The following is a 22,267-nucleotide window of genomic DNA, read 5'->3' as shown; positions in this document are numbered from 1 at the left end:
AGGGGGGCTTCCCACATGCCGCAGAGCAGCTAAGCCCGTGCACCACAACTACTGAGCCTGCGCTCTAGAGTCCTGTGCTCTAGAGTCCGTGCTCCGCAACAAGAGAAGCCACCGCAATGAGAAGCCTGCGTACCGCAACGAAGAGTAGCCCCCACTCGCCGCAAGTAGAGAAAGCCCACGCGCAGCAAAGAAGACCCAACGCAGCCAAAAATAAAATAAATAAAAATAAATTTATTAAAAAAAAAAAACGCAGCAGGGGGATGAGGGACATCGAAAACTCTGCCATGTGGAAAGGGGAGAGTCACTGAGCCTGAGTCCCGGAAAAATCTTAATTCCACCACTAATTAACTCCCACGTGACCTTGGGCAAAACATAAGGGGCTGCAATTACCTTTTCTTCCTCTGGGAGTGGAGGCCTCACCTTGCCTACCTCACAAAGTTGTTGAGGGACTCAAAGGAGATAAGGGGTGAAGCTGCCTTTAGAACTACAGAGCAGGATACAAATGTGAGAGAGTAACTTTTTTTTTTTTTTTTTTTTTGCGGGACGCGGTCCTCTCACTGTTGTGGACTCTCCCATTGTGGAGCACAGGCGGCATGTGGGATCTTCCCAGACCGGGGCACGAACCCGTGTCCCCTGCATCGGCAGGCGGACTCTCAACCACTGCGCCACCAGGGAAGCCCAAGAGTAACATTTTTATCTCACAATTTTGCCCAAGGCCATATGGTGACTCCTTCTGTGGGGAAATAAGGCCAGGCTGGAACAGCAAAGACTTGGATTGGAATAGGGAGAGACACTTAGGAATAGCCCTGAAGATGCTCAGCATCTTGCTTTGCCTGTGGAGAACAACAGCAATTCTGGACTAAACACGTAAGAAAGTTTATCTTGCTTAATCTCACAATACTACCTCTCCCCATTCTACAGATGAGAAAACTGAGGCAAAGGAAGTTAAGTGCTTGAGACGGGGCTAACCTGAGCTCTAGTTCCCTCTGTTCTGTGATATTCTGAGTTTCCACCCAGAAGGCCCTGAGTTGACCTCTTGCCCTAGGACTCATCATTTCTGGTCCACTGCAGACTTTTCTTAGCCCCGCCTACTCCTCTTCCAATCCTCACCAACCTTGGGGGTGAGGGCAGTGCTGGAGCTCAGGGGGCTTGATTTCTAAATCCCCTCTCACCTGTGAGGGCCAGGCTGAACCACCAGGAAATGGAGTTGTGTGACTGAGTAACAGACACCGTGTACCCAGCGATGTGGGGCTACTAGCAGGCCCCTACTCTGCCTGCCCCATCTCGTTCCCCTGCTTAGGCCCAGGCCCAGCGCCTGCCGGCTGCACGGTAACCACGTCAACAGGCCTGCCTCTTGGGGCCGTTTCTAACAACATTCCCGCCCCCCACCTCCCCAAGGGCAGACCAGAGAGGATAAGGAGGCCGGCAGCTGTGGGTCCGTCACAGGCCTGTCCCTGCCTTCCATCGTGCAGCAGACAGACAGACGACCCCAGCCAGCCCCCAGCCAGGCAGCATGGTAAGCAGAGGTGGGGATGAGCGTGCAAACGAGGGTCCCATGGTCCAGGTGTTCATGGGGTTACAGCGTGTGGGCAGGTCAGGTGGGGGAGAGGGAGAGAAACTTCCAGATGTGAGTGCAGCCCCCCAAATGTGCTGGTATGTTCAGGGGATAGAGAGGGACAGGCCATGGTAACTAGGACACGGTCTGAGTCTGAGGGGCTGCTGAAGGGCTCTGAATTTAGGGGTAGGGAGAGTGGGGTAAGCAGGACAGGGGCAGCAAGTGTAGGCACTTTCCTGCAAACCTTGGGTCCCTGCTGGCCTCTGGTCCCACCTGCCAGCTGTAAGGACACATCTTCATAGTCCTGTTCTTCTGCTGTGCCTTGATCTGACCCCTCATTTCAGCTACATATCAGTGGGGAGAGGGAGGGTGCTATGTATGGGGCTCATCTGATATCTTTTACCAGGCTCCCCGACAGGCAGGATAGAAGGGCAGTTAGGAGTGTGGTTGGATCCAGACTGTCCCCTCTCTGAATATTCCTGGTTTTGCTCGTGACTCTGAGCAAGTTGTTTGACCTGAGAGTCAGTAAAATAGGGTAATAAAGACACCTACCTAAGGGGGTTGTTGTGAGGATTAAAGCAGATAGCGTATGTGAAGCGCTGAGCACAGTGCCTGGCACCTAATTGATGCTTACTGTACAGAACTAAACAACCTAATGACAAAGCCTGCCGAGTGTGAGATTATGCTATTTTCACCGGCAAGAAAAGGGAATGGGAGCAGCTGAGGTGCGGTTTGAGGTCAAGTCTGTGTGATTCCAGGGGCTGAATTCTTTGCCCAAACCCAGAGTGAGGGGCATCGTTTCCAGCGACCCTGGCATACCCCAGGTCAGACACACCTTGCGTGGGCCAGCAGCTGTGGGAGCCAGGACAGGGTATGGCTTTGTGCACAGAGCCTGGGCAGGCTCTGAGGTGCAGCAGCGGGTAGTGGCCCTGCCAGCCAGGTGATTGGTGAGCTGAGTCAGCCCTCCCTCCTGGACCTGGGGATTTCTGGAGTCCTTTGTCCCGAATTCCCTCCCAGCTTAATTCATTACTTTCTCTTACTATGACCCCCGGGGCTGGGGGATGGGGAATTGGTAAGGGGGCCCGACAGGTATGGCGCACCCTACTTTGTGTCGTCCAATGAGCCAGGCAACTTACACGCATTCTTCCATCCGCAGAGCGATTCTAGGAGGGGCTCTTGTTATCGCCCCACTTCACCAGGGGAAGACGCCCACAGAGAGGCAAGTGGGGCAGTAATGGGGCTGGGATACAGGTGGTCTATGTATTAATCCCAGTCATCTAAAAATCATAAAAAGTCAAGGCCCTTGTGTCATATTTACAAAGTCAGAGAAGTGTAAAATTTGTGGATAAAGCAACCTCATTATGAAATATTTCAGACATGAGAAAAGGTATAAAGAATAATGTAATGAACACCTGCTACCCAGCTTAAGAAACAGAATCCTTCTCTGAATGCATTCACCTCCCTCCTCTAACATTATTCCAAATTGGGTGCTAATATTTTCCCTTGCTTTCTTTACTTCTGTAATACATTCCAAATATATAGCAAATATAAAAATTTATCTGTAAACGATGCATACAAGTTAAAGATTTATATAAATAGTACTGTATTATGATTCTTCTTAATTTGCTTTTTTTCTATTAAGAATTTTGGGGGGCAAGACTCTTTTTTTAAAAAATTAATTAATTTTATTTTTGGCTGTGTTGGGTCTTCGTTGCTGTGCACGGGCTTTCTCTAGTTGCAGTGAGCGGGGGCTACTCTTCGTTGTGGTGCGTGGGCTTCTCATTGCGGTGGCCTCTCTTGTTGCGGAGCACGGGCTCTAGGCGCGCGGGCTTCAGTAGTTGTGGCACGTGGGCTCAGTAGTTGTGCCTTGCGGGCTCTAGAGCTCAGGCTCAGTAGTTGTGGCGCACGGGCTTAGTTGCTCTGCAGCATGTGGGATCTTCCCGGGCCAGGGCTCGAACCCGTGTCCCTTGCATTGGCAGGCAGATTCTTAACCACTGCGCCACCAGGGAAGCCCAAGATTCTTTCCTGTATTCATCCACGTCCACTTCTGAATCATCCTTTATTTTCTCCTGTTGAAGGACATTTAATTGGCTTCTGTTGCTACGGTACTGTGACTGTTCTTGCACCTGTTTTCTTGTGTACCTATGTGAGAATTTCTCTAGAGCATCTTCAGCTTTCCTAGATATTGCCAGATCACTCTCCAAAAAAGATGCATCACTTTGGGCTTCTAGCAGCAGTGTGAGAATTCTCATTTCTCTACATCCTCCACAGGATTAAGCCTTAAAGCTTGGGGAAATTTGATGGATGCGGGTGCTCGTTTTGTTGCTAAAGTCTGCCGTAAATACTTCTCAAGCAGGAAGAAACATTCTGGGATCCTACTTACCACACTGTCACGTATCTGTTATCATATGAAATGCTCCCTTCCCCAGACAGTGAGTTTCTTAAGCGCAGGGACTGGGTATTAGGTGTTATGTATCCCCAGTCTCTGCCCGGTGTCAGGCAGATAATGGAGGCTCAGTACATGATGAAGCAGGAGGGTCAAGTCTTTTTGATGCTCATGGGGATCCCCAGGAAGGGCAATGACCTTTCTCTTTTTCTAGGACCAGGCAGGTTACCCCAGTCCTGCTCCGGGGGCCAAGAACTCTTTGACCAGCCTTGAGTCATGTGAGGAAGAACTCACTTCCCAGCCCCTCATCACTCCAGAACCACACACACCCGAGAGGAAAGCACAGCACACACACATCCATCCCAGGCCCACTTTCCCCTTCCTTGCTGGCATTCCTAGCTTTAACATGAATCCAGAGTTCCTTCTGCTTTTCTAAACCTCATCCTTGTCCCTGACCCCTGAAACCTCACTTGGATCTTGTGTTCCTTACTAATGGCCCCTAATTTCTTTCTGGACATGGGTAGGTTGCCTATCATGCTCTGTCAGACTCATCTGAGCCCCTCAATGTTCCTCAAGATGCTTAGTCACTGAGCAAAGACTCTATAATCTTAGAACTGGTCACATCTTCTGCTTCCCCTGAGGGCTTTGCCCGCCGCCACTGCCCCCCACCCCCGGGACGTGGGGCGCCGAGAGCAAAGTCCAGGAACTCTTGCTCTCAGCCAGGGAACCACTCAAGGAAGGAAGGCAGGAATCGTGTCCAGGCATGATATGCTTCTCCCTGCCCTTTGTCCACTCAGCGTGAGTGTATCTCAGTCCACGTGGGGCGGGCTGGAGTGCAGACTGGCAATGCCTGCTGGGAGCTCTGCTGCTTGGAACATGGGATCCAACCAGATGGGCAGATGCCCAGCGACAAGACAATCGGGGGAGGGGATGACTCCTTCAACACCTTCTTTAGTGAAACTGGGGCTGGCAAACATGTGTCCCGGGTGGTGTTTGTGGATCTGGAGCCCACTGTGATTGTTGAGTGATGACCAGCCCCTGCCACAGCCTTGTCCCAGCTACCACAGCAAGTCCTTCTCCATAATTGGAGAGCACTGGTTTGTCGTCCCCAGTTGCTGCAGCGAATCAGAACTCCAGCTCTGCTGTCACTCAGCTCCAGAGTCTCAAGGTCACGCCACATCTCTTTCCTTTTCGTTGAAGTACACTTAAGATCAAGGGCAATAACAGCAGGCTGAATGGGGCTCCTCTAGGGTAGAACTTCGGGCCTGGTGACCCCACCCCTTCTGGGTACCCTGGGGCTCCAGGAGCCAGGCTGCAAGGGGAGGGGGACCTAAAATTCTGCCCATTGCAGATGAGGTTCGGACGGGCACGTATCGCCAGCTCTTCCATCCAGAGCAGCTCATCACCGGCAAGGAAGATGCTGCCAATAACTATGCCCGTGGCCACTACACCATCGGAAAGGAGCTCATCGACCCGGTGCTGGACTGGATTCGGAAGCTGGTGAGAGAAGAACTGAGGGCTGGGGAGGGGGGAATCTGGATTCCTGTTGTGAAGTGGTCTGGAGACCAGACAGGGGAAGGGCACCTTCCATCCTTGGGAGAGTCTCCTGGACAAGCATTAAACACACAGGATCAGGACTAGTGAGGAGGGGAGGCAGAGTATGGGCTCCAGCCTGGAGCTGGGTGTCCCTTTTATCTGCTATAGTAAGTGGCCCAATGCTGGGCAGAGTGGCTGTCAGTTGATAGGCTGCCTGGCCAAGATATGAGCACCCATAAGCAGTCCCAGAATGCCACCTTGTATTGTAGGTATGTGGGCAGAAGGCCCTGTGAAAAACAGGGATCCAAACAATACCAGCTCAAGGCTCTCTGATCAACTTCGGCCTCCAGCAAGGATGGGGATCAGGTTCCTGGGCTGTTCATCTCAGTAAGGAAGCCCTCCAGAAACATCTGGTTAGATCAGGGGGCACGGGTAGGAAGCCGGATGGAGTTGGCAAGTTATGATGACAAAAATGACCATGGTCCAAGAGTCAAGAGAGCTGTCTGTGGAAGGCTTCAGGAGGTTTGAGAGAGGAAGAAAGACAAGGAGGAGAGAGTGGGACCTCCTTATCAGGGTCTATTTTGTGCCCTTGGAAAAGTCTTCCAAGGATTTTATGAAACTTTTGGGGAAATCTCAAACAGCACAAGCTGGTTCTTTGCTGTTGGTCAGCTGTGCTTCACATCCAACGTTTCTCTTTGCCTTCACGTTCTAGGCTGACCAGTGCACAGGACTCCAAGGATTCCTCATCTTCCACAGCTCTGGAGGGGGCACTGGCTCTGGCTTCACCTCACTCCTGATGGAGCGGCTCTCTGTTGACTATGGCAAGAAATCCAAGCTGGAGTTCTCCATCTACCCAGCCCCGCAGGTGTCCACAGCTGTGGTGGAGCCCTATAACTCCATCCTGACCACCCACACCACCCTGGAGCACTCAGACTGTGCCTTCATGGTGGACAACGAAGCCATCTATGACATCTGCCGCCGCAACCTAGACATCGAGCGCCCGACATACACCAACCTCAACCGCCTCATCAGCCAGATCGTCTCCTCCATCACGGCCTCCCTGCGCTTCGACGGCGCCCTCAACGTGGACCTCACGGAGTTCCAGACCAACCTGGTGCCCTACCCTCGCATCCACTTCCCCCTGGCCACCTATGCGCCAGTCATCTCTGCAGAGAAAGCCTACCACGAGCAGCTGTCGGTGGCAGAGATCACCAATGCCTGCTTCGAGCCTGCCAACCAGATGGTGAAGTGTGATCCCCGTCACGGCAAGTACATGGCCTGCTGCCTGCTGTACCGTGGAGACGTGGTGCCCAAGGATGTCAACGCCGCCATCGCTGCCATCAAGACCAAGCGCAGTATTCAGTTCGTGGACTGGTGCCCCACGGGCTTCAAGGTTGGCATCAACTACCAGCCCCCCACTGTGGTGCCCGGGGGTGATCTGGCCAAGGTGCAGCGTGCCGTGTGCATGCTGAGCAACACGACCGCCATCGCTGAGGCCTGGGCCCGCCTGGACCACAAGTTCGACCTGATGTATGCCAAGAGGGCGTTTGTGCACTGGTACGTGGGCGAGGGCATGCAGGAGGGTGAGTTCTCCGAGGCCTGGGAGGATATGGCTGCCCTGGAGAAGGATTACGAGGAGGTGGGCATGGATAGTGTGGAGGGGGAGGGAGAAGAGGAGGAGGGGGATGAATACTGGGGGAATCCTTCACGTCTGTCCTAAATAAAGTGCCATGGCCTTATTGTCTCACAAATGTCTTTTCCTCTTGGGAAAAACCATGGGGGTGGGGGGCTTTTCCTTCATAAGAGATAGGAAGGCTGGTATCTTAGCCTGGGTTCCCCAGAAAGCAGATCTGACTTCAGATTTCATTAATGAGTGCAATTCCACGGAGCAGAATGGGGGCTGAGGTGGGTAAAGCAGAGAAGGAGGGAGAACTCACCCTAGAGAAGATGTAGCTGGATAAATGGCATCTCAGACCATTCCCTGGGAGAGTGGGCAGGAGAGGAGGTGAGGGTGGGGAATTTCTGCACTGGCTCCATTCTTCCCTTGGTTAAACCTTCGCCTCATCAAACATTAACTTGCCTGTACTTCAGGTTGCACACACTTGGGCTGCAGGGTCAACAGGGAATCCCTGGGCAGGAGGTGAGGCGCTGTCTGTGTGTGAAGCTGGTCCGAGCTGCACAGGGCTGCAAAAAGAGCCTGGTGAGGCCAGGGGATGTGAAGTAGTGCCTTAGGGTAGTCTGATACAGCTGGTCGTCACTAGCCCACCCTCCTGTCTTCTTCAGTGTGGAGTGTAGAGAGTCCGGAAGCTGGCATTAAGGCAGAAGTGGTACAGTGGAAGCAACAACGGGGGAATGGGGGTCAAGGGGGAGCTTACCTCCCTGTAATCTCCATCACATTCATCACTTTTGGATAAAGACAAATCACCTTTCTTTAAACTATGCCACAGGCACAGCTTTAAGCCCCCACTTCCAACCAGGTGGCTGCCCTAAAATCCTTGCATGTGGATTTTCTGCAGCACCTTCTGGGTTAGGAGGATAGCTTAATCATTTAGGAACCCATTTTGGCTGAATAGCTCAGCTATATCCTCCAACCCATTTTTTTTTTTTTTCTCTGAAAGGACTGAATTTCAAATCTCTGTCCTGTGTCTTTCTCTCTATTAACTGGTTTCAAATTTGGGGAAGAAAGAGAGGTTATTTGGGGAGCCTTTCAAACACCAGAAACAAATCACTGCCCTTTATTCAGCTCCTAGTATACTAGGCCCTGCATCCATACTATCTTCTTTAATCCTGAGGTAAATACAGTTATTGTACCCACCCACTGGACTGGAAGCTCCATGCGAACAAGGCCTGTTCTACGCTCAGGACCCAGAATGCTGTCTGACACATAGATTCTCAAATTTGTTAAATAGACTTGTTCGATGAATGCCCATTTTATAGATGTGGTGACTGAGGCTTGGAGAAGTCATGTGACTTGCACAAGGTTACCCAGCTAGTAAGTGGAGGAGTCGGGATTGAAACCCAGGTCAGCCTGGGCCAAAGCTTATGCTGCTGCCCTCCCCTTCCTAGGGTGTCCTCCCCTCCTGCCCTCAGCAGATCCAGGCACCTCTCCAGACACCACCTCTTCAGGGCCTGCCAGCTCTGCAGTGCCCAGACAGTGACTCAGGTGCCTCGAAGGCAGGGAGGGCGTGATGCTTGACACTTCCTTGCCCAGGCACTGTGGTAGAGGGCATGTGGGGCGGAGGAGGGACCCAGTTTCCAGGGCTGAACAAGGGCAGAGGTGTCTCTGGGGCCACATTTTGGGGTTGTCAGTGTCCTCTAAAAGCCCTCTGCCACTGACATCCAATAGGTGAGGTAAGGGTTTGGGAGAGGCCAGGAGGGAGGGCCCTGAGGAAGGTCTTTACCACCCAACACGGCTGGGCATCCACAGAGGGAGGTGGCCAGGCTCCCCTCCTGATGGCTGTACCAGCCAACCCACCCTGGGCAGCTGGATGGCCATCTCTTCTCTGACCCCGTGAGGCCTCCCAGCTACTAACTCTGCAGGCAAGCCCTGGCAGGCCTAGGTTGGACTGGGTGTGGATGTGGGGAGGTGGCAACCCAGATCTCCATGGGACAGCTGGGAGCGCCACCCAGCCTGGCTCCTGGGGACTCCCTCAGTGCAGGGGAATGCTGTCATCCCTGAGGCTTCTAAAGCCAGGGTACAATTACCTCTTGCAGGCAGACACAAGAGACAGAGCCCCACCCTTGGGCTCCACCCAGCACATTTACTCCCTCGCCTCTAATGTGTCAGGAGCATGCCTGCCTCCGAAGCTGCATTCCCTCCTTCCGGAACGCCACCTCCCCCTGCTGGCCTCAGTGTTGCCATTTTTTCCAGGTTAGATCACAGTCACCCAGAACCCATCCGGCACTGGAGACCTCACCCTCATCTAGATTCTCCCTCTTACTGGCTGTCTCTATCACTCATTCAGTACTTGGCATGGACTGCCTTGTACCATAGCACTTAGCTTGTTGCCGATATCCTATTTCCCCAGCTAGATTTAAAAATATTACATTTGACCAGTTACTATGTGCACATGCTTCAGTACTTGTAAGGTACCAAAGAGATTTACAAACAGCAAAAATAAGTCCCCTTCATTTGTTCCCCTCTTGGCAGCCACCACTGTTTACTCTTTTGGTTAGTACTCCCTTCCAGACATCTATGTATATACTAATGTGTGCACACACGCATTTAAATACGCTTTGCTCTGCATCTTGTTTTTTTTACTTAACAATAAATCTAGAAGGTGGTGCACATCAGTACATATAGATATACCTTGTTCTTTTTGGTGACAATATAGTATTCCACAGTACCTTGTACCATTGCTTATTTAACCAGTCTGCTATTAATGATATAGTATTTAGGTTGTTTTTAATCGTTTGCTATGACAAGAATGCTGCAACCCTTGTACATGCTTCTTTGCACATATGTACAACCACAGATTATTAGAATTGGCATTACTGGGTCAAAGGCTATACACCTTTAATTTTTTTGTTTTTTGCGGTACACGGGCCTATCACTGTTGTGGCCTCTCCCGTTGCGGAGCACAGGCTCCGGACGCGCAGGCTCAGCGGCCATGGCTCAAGGGCCTAGCCGCTCCCGGCATGTGGGATCTTCCCGGACCGGGGCATGAACCCGTATCCCCTGCATCGGCAGGCAGACCTTCAACCACTGCGCCACCAGGGAAGCCCCTATATACCTTGATTTTTGATATATACTTCATACTGCTCTCTTTAGAAGTTATATCCAAACACCCCTCCTACTACCAATGTATGAGACCGCCTGTGTCCATACAACATATTACACTTTTTGACCTTTGTCAATCATCCAAGAAGTGAAAGTATTTTGCTGCAGCTTTCCTTTATAATTCTCTTGTTATGAATGATACTGAGCATCTTTTCATATTTAAAAGCCAGTACTTTCTCTTCTGTGAACTGTCTTGTCTGTGCCCTTCACCCATTTAAAGAACTGCATTGTTTGTCTTTTCTCATAAATTTGTCGGAATTCCCTGTGAACAAAGGAAATTAACCCTTTGCTTGCTAGATGTGTTCCACATAATTTCCCTTGGCTGTCATTTGTCTGTGTCCCAATGAGGTTTTCATCTCCCTGAGTACAGGGACTGAAACTTAAAGCTCTCTGTATTCCTACTCTTAATATAAAACCACATACATGGGAGGGTGCTAGACAAATGTCTGTTGAGATAAGAGAAGTAAAAAGAAAGAGATTTGGAAGATTTTGGAGTGACCTAACCTAATCTATTCCTTTTTCTTATACCAAGGTCAGTCAGGAAACAGCAGGAACTAACTCTGGCAAAATAAAAAAAGAAAAGGACCCCCCGACACACACACATATACATACAACACACACACACACACACACACACACACACACAATTAGACAGTGGGTAGCATACAGAATCAATACAAGGGCTGCCAAACAAGTCTCCGCAAACAGGTAGCCATCAAGGGAAGTTGGGCAGCCAGCACCACAGTCAAGGTCAGGACACAGGACATCCTGCTTAAAAAGCCCCTGGCCCCTCCACCCACTGCAGTGAGGCCTCCTCTCACCCTGGCGTCGAGGCTGACATTTCCTCCTCCAGACACTAGAGGCCACTGCTGGCTCTGCTTGCCACCACTGCAGAAATGAATTCTCAACTGCCCCTGCTTCTCTGTGACTTGCTCCAGATTCCAAGTCCCAGTTGGAGCTTCCAACTGGCAGAACATCCAGCTTTTGCCTACACCTTGGAGCCAGGAAGTCTGGGAGAGCAAGTGTCGGGTTTTGTGGCAGGTAGTGGCCTGGCTCCCATCAAAGCCTACGCAATGGGAATTTGTCAGATGTAGGTAGGTAGGAGGCTCAGGCTGTGAGCAGCCAGGAAAACTGGACAAACGCACACCAGGCTCTTCTCTCACGTCTGGCTCAAGCCCTTCTCTTTGACGAAGCATTTCTGGGTCACCCAGCCTAAAATATTCTTCTGGATACACATAACCAGTATTGCTTGGGCCAGTCATGATGCCAGAGAACCTTTGTACTAAGACCTACTATGTACCATACCTCATTTGACTTTCAAACAGCCCTAGGCGTTACCTGTATTTAGGGAGGAAAAACTGAGTCCTTAGAGGTTTTCTTGTCACACAGTAGTACCAGGTTGGAAACCCAGGTCTGTTTCCAAAGCCTTGGGGTTTCCCAGTGGTCTATACTGATGGGCTGGTAGTTGGAGCTCTGTGAAGGTAGGGACTGGGCCGCAGTCTTCTTTTTACATCCTGGCAGCATCTACAACATAGAAGATGCTCAATTAATGCTTGTGGATTGGCCTGGATATCAAGTAGGAGCCAGTTCTAGAAGGTTCTCTAACTTTCCCATGAGGCCTGAAGCCAGAAAACGCTCTAAGGTGGAAGAGGTCTACTCAGGATCAGTTTGGAAAGAAAAACCTCGAATCTGGGGAACTTCCTCTCCTTTTTTTCCCCCCATTTTCCCATTAACCACCCATTAATCCCATTAATCTCCCAAATGTGTCAAAATTGTTAAGAACATGTTCCCCTTTGTGCGTTATTTAATCACCCAAAGGATATTTTTGAACCGCACTACTGTCCTGAATACTCTAGTGAGAAAAAAGACATAATCTCTGCCCTGTGGAGTTTGCATCCTAGTGGGGGAGGTGACTGTCAATCAGATAATCAAACAAATAAATGCTCTGACCAGTGGGAGGAAGGTTGCCAAGAGATGCTATGAGAGGCAGGTCTGACCTACTCAGGGAAGTCGGACAGCCTCTTCTGAGGGCTGGGGCTTAGAGCAGGGATCTCAAGAAGGGGGAGGATTTAGGCCCAGAGAGGAGTCTGTGAGCCCTTGAAGTGGCGATTTCCTCTGGGTGAGTAATCCTCGGTCATCGAGCCTGTCTCTAGGAAAGCCACAGAGGGGCCAGGGGCTGGGTGGCTTGTTTGTTGGCAAGTGCGGCACTCCTGGATGGAGCCTGCCGCTGTCTCCCAGGTCCCATCTGGGGATGACGTTGTCCTGGTGCAAGCCCAAAATAGCCGGCTCCGCCTCCATCTCCCGGCAGCCCCTGCAGCAGCACACACCCCCCTCCACCCCCCAAGGTGACAGGCCGAGCCGGCCTCCTCTGGGTCTCTAGTAGTTTCCGTGCCGCTGACGCAAGCTTGCGCGCACAGCTGGGCCTGCCGCGTCCTACGCAGCAGCCGCGAGCCGGGCAGCCGGGGCCAGACGGTTCCCGGCGGGGGGCAGGGGCGGGGCGCTCCAAGAGGCCAGGGACTCCCGGCGGAGGAGGTGCGGGCGGGGGGCCCCGGTCAGGCTGGGGGGCCCTGGGCCGGGCTGCTGGCGTTTGGGGGCCGCGATAGGGCGCCCCGGCCCTGGGCCCCGAGATAGCCCGTGGCACCGGCCTGCGAGGGCCGATAAGGCTGCCCGAGGGAGCCGAGTCACCGGCCGCGAGGAGAGCCAGCGGGCTCCGCGGCCCCCTGGGAGCGCTTCCCGCCGCCCCCGGGGTCTCCAGCCCCGGAAGGGGCTCTCGGTTCTTTCCGCCTGACTGTACCTTCTCTACCGTAGCCCCAAGGAGGCCCGCCTGACGACTGACGAGTTGCCATGGCATCCTACTACGAGATCCTAGACGTGCCGCGAAGTGCGTCCGCTGATGACATCAAAAAGGCGTAAGTGCCTCCGCTGTGCACCAGAAAGCCACTCACCCCCCTCTCCCCGCCCCACCACCCTGGGGCCCTTCAGAGGCCGGGCTGAGAGAGCCAGGTCCTTAGAAAGGATTGCGGGCCTCCCTCAGAGGGCGACCCCTGTAGGGAGGAAGGAGACCCCTGGATGAGTAGGAGAAAGTCTACAGCGTGAAGCTCCGCTGGAAGGTGCAGTGTGAGCTCTTTTCCAGTACAGCCCCCCCATCCCCTCCCTTCCCCTTTATTCCTACGCCAACCCCCAGCCTCTAGGTGTGGACTGTCTCAGGATGCAGTGCAAAGATGCTCAAGCACTGTGCCCCTCCCCCCCAATGGCCACATGTACCCACGTCCTTAGCAACCCCAGCCCCAGCGAGCCCCAGGGAGGCGTTAGGCCTGGGGCTTTCTCATCCTTACGTCTAATACAAGTGTATAGTCCCAGCACTGGCTGCAGAGGGGCGAGATGGGGACTCCGTTAAAACATTGCTGCAGGGGCAGCCCTAGCAGCTGGCATGGACCGGGATCTGAGTGGTGGAAGGGCTATGGTGGGCTAACAGGATGTGGGTCGTTCTGTTCCCTAGTGAGAAGTGCCTGCGTTTGTCTCCTGACCCTCCCCTCTGAACCCACTTCCTGCAGATATCGGAAGAAGGCTTTACAATGGCACCCAGACAAGAACCCAGATAATAAAGAGTTTGCTGAGAAGAAGTTCAAGGAGGTGGCCGAGGCGTATGAAGTGCTGTCGGACAGTAAGGGCCAGGGTCAGGGGTCAGGGCAGGGCAGCACCTGTCACTGCCACTTCATGCCCCCTCACACTCTTTCCCAAAGCCATGCTGCCACCACCCCAGTCTCCTCCATGCCTTTTCAAACCTGGCATTTAAGTGCCCCCCTCCCACAGGGACTCTGGGATTTTTTTGTTTGTTTGTTTGTTTCAATTCAGAGGAGCACCTACTGTGTGTCAAGCACCCTTTTATTCTTCCCCTGATCCCCTGTCTCAGTGTCTGCTCCCCAGGGTCTGCTAGTTGCAGCATAGATCCTGACAAGGGGAAGGAAACAGGGCAGGTAACCAAGGTGTGCCGAGCCTCCTCTGTGCCAGGCATTGGTAGTTGTAATCTCCATGAGTCCTCACAGCCATCCTGTGAGACAGGATTTATCACCCGCATTTTTCAGGCAAGGAAACTGAGGCTGAGAGAGGTGAAGTAACTTGCTCGAGGAATATGAGTCCAGGTCTTTCATTCATTAATTCAAAAAATATTCACTGAGTGCTTATGGTGCCAGGCCTTTGTTGGGTACTGAGGAACGATGGAGGACGAGCAGGCCCTACAAGTCCTGATGGGTTTATCACAGTCTGGTCAGGGAAGGCCAACATTTACCAAGTGAATGCACAGACAAGATTATTCCAAAGGAACGTAGCAGGGTGATGTGATAGGGAATAGGGAATAATAGGCACCAGTTTTAGGTAGTCAAGAAAGGTCTCTCTGTGACATTTAGGCTAGGCCCTGATTAATAATAACATAGTAATGATTAGCTAACATTTATGAAGCACTATGTATCAGGCACTGTGCAAGGTGGATTGTCTTATTTAATCCTTGCAACTCTGAGGTCGGTGCTGTTATTGTGTCCATTTTACAGATGAGAAGGAGCCACTATGTGAAGGGCTGAGCTGCTGCTAAAACCCGTAGCGCATGTCCCCTGTGCAACCTTCTGCCCCCCAATTGTCAGTCTCTGGCCAGTTCTCTGAGGGGCCTAGCCTGGAAGAGGAGGCCGTCATCCCAGAGGGAGGGAGAAATGATCTGTTCTCTCTTTCCAGAGCATAAGCGTGAGATCTACGACCACTATGGCCGGGAAGGGCTGACTGGGGCAGGTAGGTGGAGCGGGGGCACCCAGGGATGGAAGTGGGTCAGGGAGGAAGGGGGAGGGCAGATTCCTGCACTGGATGCTTGCTCTCACTCTGCTCTCGAGGCTCCTGGAGTCTCCCTGGAGTCTCTGTGCCTTAGGGGGGCCCCTGGCTCAGGGCAGGGTGCACGCCCTAAGCCCCCTCCTCATCCTGCCTCTCCTTCAGGTACTGGCCCGTGTCGGGCGGAAGCTGGCAGTGGCGGCCCTGGCTTCACCTTCACCTTCCGCAGCCCGGAGGAGGTCTTCCGGGAGTTCTTCGGGAGTGGTGACCCTTTTGCAGAGCTCTTTGGTGAGTGGACTCGGGCGGCCTCTGATAAGCTCGACTTCTCCCTCCAGGCCTGCTCTCCATCAGCTGGGAGGCCCTTAGGCAGGAGGCTGAGACGGAAGCAGAATTCCACGGACAGAAGATTTTGTGTGGGTGGATCCAGTGAGCTCTGGGACAGAACCTTACACATTCCAGAACCCGCGTGACCTATAGTGACACTGCAGAGACTCGCCTTATTAAATGATAACAATAATTCATTGTTAAACCTCCACAGTGACAGCCATGAAAGCAAGACTCAGAGCATCATGGGACAGTCATAATGCCATTACAAACAACAACAGAGACCACTTTTTTGAATGGTTAAATGAACCCTGTGAGGTAGATAATTTTATCCACATTTACAGATGAGAAAACTGAGGCACATTCAGATAACTTGCTTACAGTCACACAAGAGATGGCGGAGCTGGGGCTTGTAGCTGTGTCTGCCTGACATCATGCCAGGCTTATCTGCATACAACTGAAGGAGCTATTCCCCACCCCCCTTCCTTTATTCTTCATAGTGGCCAGAACTGACCAGGGAACTTTTTCATATAATAATACTAAAAAGGAATTTAATTTATAAATCAGTCCAAGCAAAAAAGAAAAAAATCAGAAATGTGCCCAGTTGCGTAGCAGCTTATATTTCGAGACTTCAGAGCAGGGTTCCCACATTCTAGGGTGGGGGAATCTTTTCACCAGGTGATGGTTCATCTGCTTACTTGTTGCAGATGACCTGGGCCCGTTCTCAGAGCTTCAGAACCGGAGTGCCCGACACTCGGGCCCTTTCTTCACCTTCTCTTCCTCCTTCCCTGGACACTCTGGTAAGTGCCGTCCCTTCCCATGCCTGCCAGCATTTGGAGTCCTGGAGCCCCTCGCCTCAGCTTGTCATCTTCCCACGCCTTCTCTCTGTGTCTCTGGAACCCTGCCTCTGGGCAGCTCTGCGGGGAGACCCCACAGAGGTTCCTGGTCCATTGTGCATGCAGCCTGCCTGGTACAGCCTCTGTCTAACATCCTCTTCTCCTCCTCCTCCTTTGTCCCAATGCCAGATTTCTCCTCCTCATCTTTCTCCTTCAGTCCTGGGGCTGGTGCTTTTCGCTCTGTTTCTACATCTACCACCTTTGTCCAAGGACGCCGCATCACGACGCGCAGGTGAGGGCTCCTTCTGGGACCATGCGGGGTGTGGGGTGGGTGGGGGTGGAGCGGAGCCGCATACGACTGGAGAGCAGCTCCCTGAGGGCAGAGCACAGACTGCCCTGTCCACTGCGACGTCCCGGAGCCTGGACAGGTGCCCGCAGGACTCGGGCACGCCCACCGAATGAACTGTGCTGTCTCCCCCAGGATCATGGAGAACGGGCAGGAGCGGGTGGAAGTGGAGGAGGACGGGCAGCTGAAGTCTGTCACAATCAATGGTGAGGAGCGGCTCTGCCACCCAATCCCGATCAGGAAGCCCCAGGCCCCAAAGCCCCTTCCCCTAACTGCTCCTCGCTGAACTCCCCTGGGGCAGGGAAGCCAGACTGGCAGGGTTGGAGATGGTGATCCCGGGGAAGGGGGCTGGGACAGAGAATTGTGGAGTCTCAGAGGGCCAGCTAATCACCGTCATCATGTGTGGGGTGCCTGGAGTTTGCAGAGCACTTGACTATTTTTAAAGCACTTGCGCACATACCACATCCCTTGTATTCTTAAAACACCCGGGGGGAAAGCAGGGCAGTTTGTATTCGCCCTACTTTTCGTTTGAGGAGACTGAGCCTCAGCACAGCTAAATGGCCCTAACTCCCAAGTAGCCCCAGGCCCAAGGCTTTGACCTACTTACCAAAGGGTAAAGCCAGGAATGAAACTCAGGACACAGGGCTCCTGGAGCTGAACTCTTCTTCCCACGACGCTGCCACGCAGTACAGGGTGGTCACCATGACTACCCTTTTATGCCCGCCGACTCTGGGAGCTCTGTGTGCTAAAGGCTCTTCATGGGCTCTCTTATTTAATCATTGGAACAATTTGATGATGCAGGCACTCACGTCATTCCCATTTTATAGATGAGGAAAGGGAGGCTTAGGGAGGTTGAGTAACTTGCCAAAGGAGACAGCTCATACCTGCTGGAGCCGAATGCCTGGCCATGCTCATAACCACTACGCTAGGTGCCAAAATGCATGCACACCAGTTCCAGAGGAGGGGCTGTGAGTGGTCAGAGTGGCTGCTGCATGAGGCCGGATTCCTGCAGCCTGGATCAGAGCCTGGATCATGGTGGCTGTTACTCCCACAGGTATCCCGGATGACCTGGCACTGGGCTTGGAGCTGAGCCGTCGCGAGCAGCAACAGTCTGTCACCTCCAGATCAGGGGCCACACAGGTCCGGCAGACCCCTGTGTCGCGACCCCCTGACAGCGACCTCTCTGAGGATGACGAGGACCTGCAGCTTGCCATGGCCTACAGCCTGTCAGAGATGGAGGCAGCTGGGAAGAAACCAGCAGGTGGGCGGGGGGCACAGCGTCGACGGCAGGGGCAGCCCAAGGCCCAGAACCACGACCCAGGCATGGGGGAGACCCATGAGGGTGCAAGGGGTGACACAGCCAAACCCAGCCCATCTCCGGAGGAGAAGGCCTCTCGCTGCCTCATCCTCTGATCACCAGGCCCAACCCACCCGATTCAGGGGGCCAGGGGTCCTGTTCACTGTCAGGAGAGCAGAGAGGGGCGTGGCCTGAGTTGCAGGAGCCCCTCTCCACCTCCGTGCTCCCTCCCAGGTCCACCCCCCTCCACCCTCCAGCGTGGAGTCAGGATTTGCTGTGCTCAGCCCATGGCTGATAGGTCCCTGGCAAAGCCCAGGGTGGGGGGCCTCAGGGCAGTGGGAGGGCCTGAGGAGCCAGGATTCACTTATTCTTATTAGACAGGGAGTTTAAAGGGGCATTAGTGGCTTGGGTCAGGCCTTTCGTGCCCAGGTCTTCTGCCACCTGTGTTGCTGATGATGTTAAGGAAGGAGGACTTGGCCTGAGGTTCTCTGAGCCAGAGTCAGCAGCCACGGCTCTCCTTATCCGGCTGCAGACAACCCCACCCTGGTTTCTGCGCAGTGTTGAGCTCTGACGTCTCTGTTGCTTCCCTCCTGGTGCTGCTTCTCCCTCGCACTCTTCTCTCTGCAATTCCCCGTGGGCCGCATCGCTTGCTTTCACTGCCGTCTGGCTGGGACTCCCTTCTTGCTTTCCCCAGAAGGCCTCTTTGTGGCGAGGAAGATTCTGTGGCCAGTAGGGCCATAAGGTCTTCCGGGGAGGCTAGCTGGGTGGGGCGGGAGCCTCTCGGCCGTCCAGATTCGGAACCGGAGCCTACTCCTCCTCCCTTCCTCTTGCTGCCTCAGCCTGCCCCAGGCCTTGGGACTAGCCAGAGGTGAGGCCGGCTAATCCTGGAGAGGGGGGTTAAGGCCAGGTTGCCCCAGGAGGGAGGCTTAGGAGGGGACCATATCCCATCCTCCTGCACCATGCATCAGGGCTCAGGGAGAGGCCACAGGGCTAGCCCAGGGCTGCATGCTCAGCTCCGTCCTCCACGGCTTGCTGCTGACCCTCTCTCCTGTCACCCCGCCCCTGCTCTCTCCCCAGATGTGTTCTGAGCTGGATGTCCGGGACCCAGAATGGCAGCACAGTTCCAACAGGACAGCGCCCAACCCTGTGCACTGGGAGGGGACCCTCCATTCCTCTCCCTCGCCCATGCTGAGCGTAGAGCCGGGCCTGGGTGGTGGGTGGGGGCTGGGTGGGAAGTAGTCTTAGCCTGTAAACGCTTCCCTGGGTGTTTGGTGCTGTCTCTTGGGGACTACAAGTCCCAGAATGCAATGCACCGTGCCTCCTTTCTGTTAGATCATGCTTGGGGGAAGTGGTGCACAGTTACAGAGCTGTGCGTCTTGGGACATGTAGTTCCAGCTCTGGTCGGCTTGTTAACTCACTGTGAGATGGGGCGATCGTGTCCTTTGATTTGTCCCTGGCAGGGGTGGCAAGAATGTGGATGAAGGGGTAATGGTCTGAGCTTTGTTTCCCCTGACACCTCTTGCTAGCGCCGGGGTTAGAGTGTACCAATCAAGGCCCTGTGGCATCTCGGAGAGGCTCTTTTCCTGTGGGCAGTCCCGGGGTCTGAGAATGAGCCATGCTTGATCAGCTAAGCAGGGCGTGGTCTCAGAAGGCTGACAGGCGTGGGAGCTTGGAAGCTAGCCCTCTCAGTGGTGGTGGTGGTGGTGGGGGGCGGGAGTGTGGCTGGAATTGGTGTGTGATGGGTGCTCTGGGCATGTTGCTGCTTGTATGGCTTCTTCGGCCTCTGACCCCGCTGCCCATTCTTTCTCTCCAACACCATAGAAGCTGCCTCTCCTCCTCCCTCCCTGGGGAGCCTGGTGGCTGGGGAGGGGAGTGGTGGAGCCGGGGTGTTGCCAGACCCTGGGCGGTTGAGTCTCAGAGACCTATCAAAGCCAGGGGGGCTGAGCTCAGACCAAGAGGGAGACACTGGAACTCAATAAAGCTGAGTTTCGAGAGTTTGGTGGTGTGCCGTGTTCCCTGTGCTTCCCTTCCCGGGGTGGGGAACCCTGGGGGACCAGGGGGTGACACACCTCCCTTTATTGCCCAGGCATCCAGAAGTTGCAAGCTTTCCCAGCTGACAGCAGGAGTCCCCTCTTTGACCAGGTGGCCCTCTCTAAGTATATTGTAGAAGTCCATGAAATGCGCATTCTTCTGCCCTCACTTCTTGGGGCCCCACAGCTGGCTCTCCCCAGGTAGCTGTTGTTCCCCTTACACAGGGTCCCACCACCCAATACTCTGCGGCACAGCTAGGACCAGACTGAGTAATGACTTGACTGAAAGCATGGGGCCAACGGAAAGCCGGGAACACGTGGTGAAAAACCTGTAAAAACCTCCTCCCAAGGCCCAGAGACTGAGTCGCCTCCACAGGTCTCCTTAGCTTAAGGCCAGTGGGCAGTGTCAGAGGCCTGCCTCTCTCCATGTGGAGTGGCACATGTCCACCCCACCCAGGGTCCAGGCCCCAAACTCATCAGGGCCCCAGGGAGGAGAAAGCCAGGTACCTCTCCCGCTTCTCTCTCCAGATACCTGCAGAGATGCCCTCCCAGGCACCTTTGACAAGCACCTTTCTATTGTCAAGCAGGGAGGTGTGGCTCCCCACCAATGCTCTCTTCCATTCCGGGATGAGCACTTGGCTTCATCTTCAGTGGCCAAAGGGTCTATATTGTATTTTTCTCAAAGCAAGGAAGCAGCCTGTCCTGAAAGAGGACTTTGAAGCCTCTATCTTGAGAGAGAGAGAATCTGCTGGTAAAGTGGCTGTTCTGCCCACTTCCGGCCTTTGAGATGAAACACCAGTGGTGCTGAACCTCAGTAGAGCACAGGTGAAGGGTGAAGGGCCCGTGGTCCACTCACTGGTCCCTTCGCTCCCTGCGCAGCACGGGTGGTACTCGCCCATTTTTCATGTGACGGGTCTGAACCCTGGCAAGGTTAGGTGCCCCTAACTCCTGAGTACCTCCATGCCCAAGGCTCTCTTGCCTCATTTCTATGTCTACCATCTTTGACAAGGACACCTCATGACATGCAGATGAGGGCTCCCCTGGGGCCATACAGGGTGGAACGTTATGGAGGAGGGGGGAGAAAGTGCCCCTTGCCCCCAGGTGAATGGCTGTTGTCACATCTCATAGGCCTGGTCTGCGAGCTGCTATCAGAGTTTATAGCTACTTTTGCTTAAGGTGTGGCGAGCACTTTGCCTGCATCACCTCGTTTAGTCCTAACCTCAATCCTGCTCGACGTACATTATTCCTGAGGCCGAAGGACATGAAGCAGCCGCCCAAGAACTGAGAGGACCGGCAGCAAAGAGGTCAAGTGTGCCTGCGTTCGAATCCTAACTCCACCACTTAACTAGCTGTGGTACCTCGAGTAAGTTCTGTGCCGCAGTCTCTTCGTCTGTAAGATGGGGCTAAAAATTGGTAGCGTGTCCTGAAGATTAAACAAGTTAATGGGTGTAAAGCACCTTGGAGACTGCCGGACACATAGGGAGCACAGCATAAAAAACCACTGCCTAATTGTTATTAGCTACCATTCAAGCCTTGGAGAGCGTGGCTTGGCAGCCTGGCCCTCCCATCACCCTCTGCATCTCCTGAGAAAGGCAGCAGGCCCGGCTCCAGGCTGAGGCCAGGGCTGGAGTCTGGAAGCAGAGCCGACAGAAATGCGTAGGAGTCTGGGTTGCAGCTGCACACACGACACACTAACTTTATTCACATTGATACAAAAGTAGATTTTTCTAGAAATGTTCTCTTGTGCCAGGGGGAGAGAGTTGAGTGGCATGTGGCGGAGGGAGGGCCGGGGGAGGGGGTAGGAAGGGCAAGGGCCAGAGGTGGGTCGTGGAGGCAGGTCAGCGGGCAGCAGGGGCTGGGAGAACAGGCAGAGCTGGACATGGTGGCCCCTCCGCCCCATTCTAGCCACACCGGAGGGTGGAGGGCGTCCACACAGACATATTGGGAGCATCCAGAGTGGTGGGAAATGGGGGCCAGGGAACTCAGGCAGGAGGAGGCTCTGGGGTGGAATTGTTGATTTCCTCTCCTCCTGGCCAGCTGCCAGCTCCCCCACGGGACTGATGCCAGGGCTCCCGGCGTGCCCCTTCCCACTTCCCCTTCTTTACATGCTCCTCTTGGAAGGGCTAGACATGCCCAAGAGGGGCCAAGGTGGCAGGTGGGGAAGTGAGGAGTGAGTATACAGATGCTCACATAGCAAAGAAGGAGCAGAGGCTGGGCTGCCCACGGAGGGGCCCCAAGGGTCTCACTGGGGCAGGGCCTTAAGGATGGCATTCACCTCCTCCGCCACAGCTGTCAGGGCAAATTCAAACTGGTCCTGGGGAAGGGCAGGGGGAGGAGGGTCATGGGGGGTCCTGGCCCCAGCTCC

At 53.9% G+C, this 22,267-nt stretch overlaps 3 protein-coding genes across 6 annotated transcripts in view; 2 read left to right on the top strand and 1 right to left on the bottom strand.

Moving 5' to 3' along the window:
- The first annotated feature begins 1,415 nt into the window (after nucleotides 1-1,415).
- LOC112411848 (tubulin alpha-1D chain-like) lies at nucleotides 1,416-7,197 on the top strand. Its single transcript, XM_024763175.1, has 3 exons — nucleotides 1,416-1,516; nucleotides 5,293-5,441; nucleotides 6,190-7,197. Exon 3 carries the CDS (start codon nucleotides 6,274-6,276, stop codon nucleotides 7,195-7,197), a length of 924 nt encoding a protein of 307 aa, XP_024618943.1. The 5' UTR covers nucleotides 1,416-1,516; nucleotides 5,293-5,441; nucleotides 6,190-6,273.
- Nucleotides 7,198-12,649: 5,452 nt separating this feature from the next.
- DNAJB2 (DnaJ heat shock protein family (Hsp40) member B2) lies at nucleotides 12,650-19,870 on the top strand. 3 transcript variants are annotated; one of them, XM_024763266.1, is made up of 10 exons: nucleotides 12,650-12,789; nucleotides 13,066-13,166; nucleotides 13,812-13,921; nucleotides 14,983-15,036; nucleotides 15,235-15,357; nucleotides 16,101-16,193; nucleotides 16,419-16,521; nucleotides 16,711-16,781; nucleotides 17,630-17,836; nucleotides 18,950-19,870. In XM_024763266.1, exons 2-10 carry the CDS (start codon nucleotides 13,102-13,104, stop codon nucleotides 18,958-18,960), a joined length of 837 nt encoding a protein of 278 aa, XP_024619034.1. In that variant the 5' UTR covers nucleotides 12,650-12,789; nucleotides 13,066-13,101; the 3' UTR covers nucleotides 18,961-19,870. The 3 variants fall into 3 exon arrangements, with proteins under 3 accessions (XP_024619034.1, XP_024619032.1, XP_024619035.1); XM_024763264.1 differs by having other exon boundaries at nucleotides 12,651-12,789; nucleotides 17,630-19,870; XM_024763267.1 differs by lacking the exon at nucleotides 13,812-13,921 and having other exon boundaries at nucleotides 12,651-12,789; nucleotides 17,630-19,870.
- A 1,722-nt stretch (nucleotides 19,871-21,592) lies between these two features.
- PTPRN (protein tyrosine phosphatase receptor type N) overlaps nucleotides 21,593-22,267 on the bottom strand; it is a 19,454-nt gene continuing 18,779 nt past the window's right edge. For both annotated transcript variants that reach the window (XM_024763328.1, XM_024763329.1), the window contains one exon: nucleotides 21,593-22,216. In XM_024763328.1, the coding sequence (XP_024619096.1) occupies nucleotides 22,145-22,216 (72 nt within the window). In that variant the 3' untranslated portion in view covers nucleotides 21,593-22,144. The remainder of the gene's footprint in view (nucleotides 22,217-22,267) is intronic.

The sequence above is a fragment of the Neophocaena asiaeorientalis genome, unplaced genomic scaffold (genome assembly GCF_003031525.2).
Source record: "Neophocaena asiaeorientalis asiaeorientalis breed wild unplaced genomic scaffold, Neophocaena_asiaeorientalis_V1.1 scaffold86, whole genome shotgun sequence".
In the NCBI taxonomy this organism is placed as follows: domain Eukaryota; kingdom Metazoa; phylum Chordata; class Mammalia; order Artiodactyla; family Phocoenidae; genus Neophocaena; species Neophocaena asiaeorientalis.
Note: the sequence above shows the minus strand (reverse complement) of the source record. Positions and strands in the feature narration are given on the sequence as shown.

What these genes read in the sequence shown, in the direction of transcription:
- LOC112411848 (XM_024763175.1), top strand. Translation starts at nt 6,274, where the DNA reads ATGGAGCGGCTCTCTGTTGACTATGGCAAGAAATCCAAGCTGGAGTTC.
- DNAJB2 (XM_024763264.1), top strand. Translation starts at nt 13,102, where the DNA reads ATGGCATCCTACTACGAGATCCTAGACGTGCCGCGAAGTGCGTCCGCT. An exon ending in GGAAGGGCTGACTGGGGCAG is followed by an intron (nt 15,037 to 15,234) that starts GTAGGTGGAGCG and finishes CCTCTCCTTCAG; the next exon opens with GTACTGGCCCGTGTCGGGCG. An exon ending in CGCCGCATCACGACGCGCAG is followed by an intron (nt 16,522 to 16,710) that starts GTGAGGGCTCCT and finishes TGTCTCCCCCAG; the next exon opens with GATCATGGAGAACGGGCAGG.